The 8727-nt window shown below is 36.2% G+C and overlaps 1 protein-coding gene across 2 annotated transcripts in view; it reads right to left on the bottom strand.

Annotated features, from left to right (window-relative positions):
• Nucleotide 1: 1 nt before the first annotated feature.
• The window catches only part of LOC106874994 (V-type proton ATPase subunit H), a 49239-nt gene continuing 40513 nt past the window's right edge, over nt 2-8727 (bottom strand). For both annotated transcript variants that reach the window (XM_014922933.2, XM_014922932.2), the window contains exons 10-14: nt 7828-8006; nt 5876-6001; nt 4073-4174; nt 2670-2783; nt 2-968 (exon numbers count right to left, since the gene is read on the bottom strand). In XM_014922933.2, the coding sequence (XP_014778419.1) occupies nt 893-968; nt 2670-2783; nt 4073-4174; nt 5876-6001; nt 7828-8006 (597 nt within the window). In that variant the 3' untranslated portion in view covers nt 2-892. The remainder of the gene's footprint in view (nt 969-2669; nt 2784-4072; nt 4175-5875; nt 6002-7827; nt 8007-8727) is intronic.

Genomic DNA, 8727 nt, shown 5'->3' on the forward strand with positions numbered 1-8727 from the left:
GAGGAGAAGGAATGAACAACAAAGAAAAAGCAATCTAGAATACTCCCTGAAGAATTTTCAAATCCTCAATTTTGACTGCCATAGATTTTACAGTTTTAATCAGACATTGAAGATGCATTGTTTTAATCTTAGTTTCAGATAAATACTGCTAATGATAAGAATAGAGAAATGGAATGCAAGAAACTACAACAGTTGTCATCACCATCACCACACCAACTACGGAAAAGGCTGGAAACAATAACATCATCAACATCATCTTCATCATCACCACCATTATCATCTAACAATTCTAATAATAACAATTTAAATAACAGAACAATAAACAAGCCATTTCTTCCATATTTTCCACTTTTTTGGCTTTGAATATATTTTTTTTCCTTTAAAAACCTCTTTGAGATAACTTCCTTTCATTTTCTGTTTGGTTTAAATCTTTCTTTTTACTCTGCAGGAAAACAGACCTCTCTCTTTGGAATCATTTCATTATATATATATATATAAAAACAGATGGTAAATGTATTTTCATGTTACAGTGTCTTTCTGGTGTTAATTTAGACCATAAAGACATCAAATGGCAAAGAAATGAAATCCACCCCATTAAGAAGAAAAGTATTTCATTTTCCATAGTCATTCAAATTTTAAATTTTTGAAAGTATAATTGCTTTGACAGTTAAAAACCAAGTTATCTTTTACTGTATTTTGAAACTATTGTACGAACATACATATCTACCATTATTATATACATTCATGTACACCCACCCACCCACACACACACATACATTTATCTACATATACACACATTCAATTCTGTTGATGCACATGATGTATTTTCAAAGAGGCTGATCCTGCTGCTTAATTAAAGCTTTTATTGCAAAAGCTAATCAGTTATAATTGTTTAACCCTTCACTGCAGCCAGTCCAGGCTGTGATGACACTGGTTCTCTTCCTTCAAGTTGTTTGCCAAGATATTCCCTGAAAATTAAAAAACAAAGAACTATGTCAATAATAATAATAATAATAATAATAATAATTTTTATTTCTTTATTGCCCACAGTGGGGCTAAACATAGAGAGGACACACAAGGACAGACAAAGGGATTAAGTTGATTACATCAACCCCAGTGCGTAACTGGTACTTGTTTAATCGAACCCGAAAGGATGATAGGCAAAGTCGACCTCGGCGGAATTTGAACTCAGAACGTAGCGGCACATGAAATACCACTAAGCATTTCGCCCGGCGTGCTAATGATTCTGCCAGATTGCTGCCTCTAATAGTAATAATAATAATAATGATCCTTTCTACTATAGACACATAGTCCCAAATTTTTGGGGAGGGGACTAGTCAATTACATCAATCCCAGTGTTTTACTGGTACTTAATTTATTGACCCCAAAAGGACGAAAGGCAAAGTTGACCTTGGCAGAATTTGAACTCTGAATGTAGAGAGAGGCGAAATGCCGCTATGCATTTTGCCTGGTGTGCTAATAATTCTTCCGTAATAATAATGATCTCAAATTTTCGCACAAGGCCAGCATTTTCGACCCCAATGTACTTATTTTGTTGAGCCTGAAAGGATGAAAAGTAAAGTTGAGCTTAGCAGAATTTGAACTCAGAATGTAACGAGTTAGAAGAAATCATTATGCTCCGAGTCAACTTTACTTTTCATCCCCTTCCCGGGTCACCAAAATAAAGTACCAGTCAAGTACAAGGGTAATAACGATAATAACTATTAACAATAATAATAATAATAATCCTTTCTACTGAAGGTGTAAGGCCTGAAATTTGGGGGAAGGAGACCAGTCGATTACATCGATCCCAGTATTTCACTGGTACTTAATTTATTGACCTCGGTGGAATTTGAACTCAGAACATGAAGACGGATGGAATACCGCTAAGCATTTTGCCCAAGACACCAACAATTCTGTCAGCTTGCTACCTTTATTATAACAATAATAATGATGATGATAATAATAATAATAATAACAGACTGTTCTCATTCTTAAGCCATTTGCTTCTTCTTTGCTTATTGTTACTACAATGACTTATTTTCATCTAGCAAGCTGCATATCATCTCTGACTGATTCCACCCAAAGCACCATCTCTTTCCCTTATCCTTACTGTATTTCATTCACATCTAAATACTATACTAAATATTTTGCTCATTCATTTCTCTCCAACGTCACACTGATTTTTCAGATAGACACAAATGTGAACAGACTGACACACATATGCATGCACATGCACACACAATGGACTGTCTTCAGTTTCTGCCTCTCAAATCCACTTACAAAGCTTTGGTCAGCCCAAGGGTATAGTAGAAGAGACTTGCCCAAGGTGCCACACAGTGGGACTGAACCTGGAACCATGTGGTTGGGAAGCAAACTTCTTATCCATGCAACCAAATCTGAGTCTGGCTCAAAACCCACTGGGATCGAATTTGCTTTCCATCATCCCAGGTTGAGGTTCAGCAGGGAAGAAGCAACAGAAGAATGAGTCATGCTGCTACCTTAGAAGGGGACACACCACAATGACTGACATTACTTGAAACCATGTAAATCAGTAACAGTTCATCATTTTAATCTTACAGCAACTGTGTTTTATACAGAACTGCACACGACTGTCTTAACTGAGATAATGACAGTAAGAGAAAGAGAGCTCTTGCTCCACTACCTACCAGTTATGTACCATCAGTTTTTGGACAGCTATGAGGGCTTCGTAGCGAACATTCGGATCTTCATGTGTGAGGTATTGCATCACAAGCTGTTTGGCACCAAGTTTTTCAATCACACTGCAAAATAAAAGGGTAATGTTACAACTTTAAAAAAACCCCAAATCAACAACAAATAAGAGATCCCTTTCTTGGAGAACAGATAAGGGCTAGCAACAAGGGGATGAGGACACATCTGGGTGTAAAAAAAAAAACATTTTAATAAATATGATAGTGTTCTTACTATTTACATCTACCAAATTCACTCAAAGGACGCTATAGAAGATACCCAATGTGCTGTGCAGTGGAACTGAACCCGCCATTCCTGTACCTATACATGCATGTGTGTGTGTGTGCATGCAAGGATGGTGAAATTAGTTGAGTGTATTTTGGGATATTATCTAATGCCCCTTTAATGCCAAGGTCAGCCTAGCATTTCCTTTTCCTGAGGCAGCTGACAACAAAATAAAAACAAAACCTTTGAAGATGGTGCCTCATTATAGTTGCAGACCAGTGACTGAAATCAGTAAAACGAAATATCTAATTCATCAGCATCGTTTTTAGTCTCTTTCTGTTCTGTATATGTCACTTTTGATTGCTCACAGGCAATTTTCAGCATGTGCATCACCCTGATGTAACATGTGTACATGCAGATTGCAAGAATCATTTAGAGTGATTTGGAAGCAAGGTCGCAGCAAAATACCACGTGATATTTAGTTGTGTCCTGAATTCAAATCGTACTGAGTTTTGATAAAAATAATTTCCCCACAAAAATCTAAGGTTTTGTATCCATGTTAGACGCCACTGTCATTATTATACTTTGATATAATAATAACTGGCAGAAGGAAACTGTGTGGAAGCCCATTGTGTGTTTGTGTGTGTCTTTGTGCTTATTCCTGCCTCTTTGCTTTGACAAGTTTTTGTTAATGTTCCAGTAACTTAACAGTTTGGCAAAAAAATCTGATAGAATAAATACTTGAAGGTGTCAAGCTGGCAGAAACATTAGCACGCTGGGCGAAATGCTTAGCGGTATTTCGTCTGCCGTTATGTTCTGAGTTCAAATTCTGCCGAGGTCGACTTTGCCTTTCATCCTTTCAGGGTCGATAAATTAACTACCAGTTACGCACTGGGGTTGATGTAATCAACTTAATCCCTTTGTCTTGTACTTGTTTGTCCCCTCTATGTTTAGCCCCTTGTGGGCAATAAAGAAATAAGAATAAATACTAGACTTAAAAAACAAGCACAGGGGTTGATTTACTTTGAAACAAGTCAAAGAAAGAAAAAATAAAGAGAAATAAAAAAAAAAGAAGAAATCTGATATAAAAAATCAAAAATACATCGATTCTCTGAATCAATAAGAAATAACTTACTTCTTCCCTCGGGGGTAGTAGCGCACGTATTCACCAAAATCATGAGCTGCTACTGAGAGAATAAGTGGATCCTTGCTGCTTTCAAGTAATCGAACTAAGATTCTGGAAACACAAGAATAAAGGGATTATTATTATAAATAGTGAGAAAGAAATAGGAACATTTAGAAAATCTCAGTAAGAGATGAAAGCAGTAGCTGTACCAAAAAGTAATGTCTATTGCCAATTGAACATGGCTGCTCTGTAGGAACCAACACTACTGCCATGTTTAAGTGGCAATAGACATTAATACGAACATTACATTTCAAAATGGTTTTGGTCAAGCAAATTATATACATACTCTTTTACTTGTTTCAGTCTTTTGACTGTGGCTATGCTGGAGCACCGCCTTTAGTCGAGCAAACCGACCCCAGGACTTATTCTTTGGAAGCCTAGCACTTATTCTATCGGTCTCTTTTGCAGAACCGCTAAGTTACGGGGACATAAACACACCAGCATCGGTTGTCAAACGATGGTGGGAGGACAAACACAGGCATACAAACACATACATATATATATATATATACGACAGACTTCTTTCAGTTTCTGTCTACCAAATCCACTCACAAGGCTTTGGTCGGCCCAAGGCTATAGTAGAAGACACTTGCCCAAGATGCCATGTAGTGGGACTGAACCTGGGACCATGTGGTTGGTAAGCAAGCTACTTACCACACATAATTATTTACATATATAATTGTTATAGGAAAACTACTAATTAGTAATAGTGCATCATTCTAGGAAGTAGCCTTGCTCGATGTGAAATGGTCTTTCTGAAGACTAGAAAATAAAAAGAAGTCCTTCCTGAGCCGTAGACTCATAAGGCTGGTTTCCTGGAATATTTGGTGGTGTATATATTCCTCACTGGACAGAATACCAGTTCATAGCAGGATTATTTATTTTTGCCAGCTGAGCGGAATGGATCAATGTGAAATGAAGTCTGTTGGTCAAGAACTCAAACACATTGCCCAGTCCAGAAATTGAAATCACAATCTTTCGATCATGAGTGCAACACCCTAACCACTAAGCCACATACCTCCAGGAAATGATCTTCAGCTTATTTCAATAATCTGTTTCTTCTGTTTCCATCTACCAAATTCACACACAAGGCATTGGTGGATTTGGAGTTATAGTAGAAAACATCCATTGTACTATGCTGTGGAGCTGAACCACAAATCATGTGACTGCAAAGTATATTTCTTAACCACACAGCCATGCCTTCACCTATATATGTATGTATATGTATGTATGTATATATATATATATACACATGGATAAAGGCAATGCTGATGCACTCTCTTTATATACTCAATAATGTGGGTAAGATATTTAGAAGAAATGTTAGTAGGAACTTCATACTGTGTATTCCATGTAAATAAAGGATGCATAAAAGACAAATGGTAAGATGTCTTTCTGGTAGGCTCATATGCACAGGGAAGCAGGACTTGAGATTTGACAGATGAATAAGGTTAGTTAACAGTTGACCTCAGTGAATTTTAACGCAGAATGTAAAGACAGACAAAATGCCACTAAGCACTTTGTCCAGTGTGCCAATGATGCTGCTAGCTTGCCATCATAATGATAAGAAATGGCTTTTAGATTTCCTCCAGCTACGAACAAACTCTACAGTTTTGTTTTCAGTTAGTTATACTGAAATAAAGTTGGACATCAATGACTTGATCTAGAAGCTTGTGACATAGTTATCTGAAACCATACAGCTGACCAAGAAACACATGGATACATGCAAACATATATGTACAAACTACTCACTTAAGAAGCTCATAGTTCTTTTCGTTCAACCTCATTGCATTTTCTCGCCAGAACCGATCAGATCTGTGCACAGGACTCCATTCAAGGCGGCCAGATTTTACTTCGTTAGAATATTCATCAAATGAACTGAAAACAATATACATAACAATAAATTAATTAATTTTCATACAAGAAAAATCAATGAAAAAAGTACTCCATCCAGTGAGAGATAAATATCAACTGAAAGAGCTATTAATAATTTCATGGTGTATTTTATAAATATGCCTGTTCAAGTATAACAACATGAAACTATAAGTAGCTCTTTTGGTTGTGTATTCAAATTGATATATATATATCTATATATATATATATATATATATATATATATATATATATATTAAAAGGTTTGGAGGTGATGTACAGGAATTATATATTAGAAAAAGTAATGGAAAAGAGAAGGAAAAAATGAAGGAAGGACTAAAGATAAGTTTCTGAATCTATATCTATTGTGTGTCAAATGGCAGCATTTTAGAATTGTTTTCGATTTTTTTTTTTTTTTTTAAATATCCATAATTAAATATATCTCTCTCACTCGTTTTCTTATATATAAAAACATTATGGTAAAATTCTGACTGAGTTTGTCTCCAGCAATAATACTAATAAATGCTACACTGAAATGATCGAATGCAAGGGAGAATATTTGGAATTTACCAGTTACCTCTCTTAATTCAAACTATTGCCTAACACTAAATATAGCCAACATGATTAAATTAGAAACAAACTATTTTGCTATTTAATTTAATAGATGACTAAAAACATTAACTAACTACTGGTCTATGGTTGTAGTCAGTGAAAACTACATTAGTAGTTGAGATAATAACCCAAGTAAAAACAATTGCTTTTGTATTGAATTCACAGGAGAAAAAAATCCTGTTATAACATATCCAAGGAGGGAAGAGAATTTGAATGCATTTTCATTTATCGTTCATTTTCTACTTTTTCCATTCATTGAACTACGGCTGTCTGGGAGCACCACCTGGAGGGACTTTAGTTGAACAAATTGACCCTAGTACTCTTATGGGTCTTTTTCTTTCCTCTCAAGTTTGGTACTTATTCTATCAATCTTTTTTGTCAGACTGCTAAGTAAAGCACAGTTTGAGTAAAGAATATACTCTTTTACTTGTTTCAGTCATTTGACTGTGGCCATGCTGGAGCACCGCCTTTAGTCGAGCAAATTGACCCCAGGACTTATTCTTTGGAAGCCTAGTACTTATTCTATCGGTCTCTTTTGTCGAACCGCTAAGTTATGGGGACATAAACACACCACCATCAATTGTCAAGCGATGTTGGGGGTACAAACACACACATACACATGTATATATACATATATACGATGGGCTTCTTTCAGCTCCCGTCAACCAAATCCACTCACAAAGCTTTGGTCGGCCCGAGGCTATAGTGGAAGACATTTGCCCAAAATGCCACGCAGTGGGAATGAACCCGGAACCATGTGGTTGGTAAGCAAGCTACTTACCACACAGCCACTCCTTGTGCTTTCTATGCATTCCCATTGAACCCTCTGTGTGTTAACATGGGTCTCCTAACAACAAAGTAAACTTCATATAATCAAGATACTCTTGACTTGAAGAGTAGCCTGCGGTATACATCTTACTTGGATATTTACTACTTTTGAGGTTACGCTCGCTATGAAACATATATAGCCAGAATTTTATCTACTCCATTCCTTAACTCTTGGATTTTTATTCACATACCCAGAAACCCTAGCTGTCAACCGTGAAATATAAAATACTTTTTTTCAGCTTATCGTACTTTGATATGGGAAAAATTCACGACCTTCTGCACCAATAAACTACTATTGTCCCTGAAAGTTGCTTTTTAATATTTTCTATGGATTGCTTGAAAAAAAGAACAAAATCAAAAGAATACAAGAAGAAAGAAACAGGAATTTCTACCTTAAGTCTTGGACAGAAGCCAACAATTTCTCTTGTAAATATTTCAAGTCATCCTCAAACTCTGGATCCTCATTCTTGCGGGCTTCAATTAATTCCAGCTGCTTCAGTACTTTGCATTGTACCATGGCCAAAGCATGTTCTTGAATGACGTCATTCTCACTAGTTTTCTCTAGAAGGTTCTGAAAACAACAAGCAAAACAATGTAGAATATAGTAAGTGATGAAAATCTAGGAAATTTTAACAAAAAGGAAGTGTAGGGAGATGTCATTTCTCAAATAAAATAACTGCTTCTGACACAGACCCAAGGCCTGAGATTTGGGTGGGTGGGTGTAAGTGATTAGTCAATTACATTGATTTAGTATTTGACTGGTACTTTTTTTTTTATTGATCCCAAAAGGATGGAAAGCAATGTTGACCTCGGTAAGATTTGAACTAACAATATAAGGTGCTGAAAAATTTATTGCCAACTACTTTGTCTGATGTTGTAATAATTTTGCCAATTCACTTCTCTTCTCAAAATAATGGCATAAAATAAAAACAATCATAGGAGTTTGTTTTGATTTGGCATACAACAAATGATAAAGACAGTAGAAGAGTACATTTTCACTGGATCAACAATACAGAACAGGTATGGCTGTGTGGTTAAGATGTCTGCATTGCAGCCATGTCATTTCAGGTTCAATCCTGTGTAGCACCATGAACAAGTGTGTTCTACAGTGGAATTCGGAAAACAGAAAATGGGCAAAAGCCACACACACATGCACATGAAGCTTTTATCTTTTAGTTAGGAGGGAAGGCAGTATCCATGATCCTTCACAGGACCTCTGACACTAGTGGGACAGAGGGAGGAAGGTATCCTCAATTTGGAGTTTTAGCCAAATGCTTACAACAGAGTAGATA

This window comes from Octopus bimaculoides, chromosome 3 (assembly GCF_001194135.2).
Source record: "Octopus bimaculoides isolate UCB-OBI-ISO-001 chromosome 3, ASM119413v2, whole genome shotgun sequence".
Taxonomy (NCBI): domain Eukaryota; kingdom Metazoa; phylum Mollusca; class Cephalopoda; order Octopoda; family Octopodidae; genus Octopus; species Octopus bimaculoides.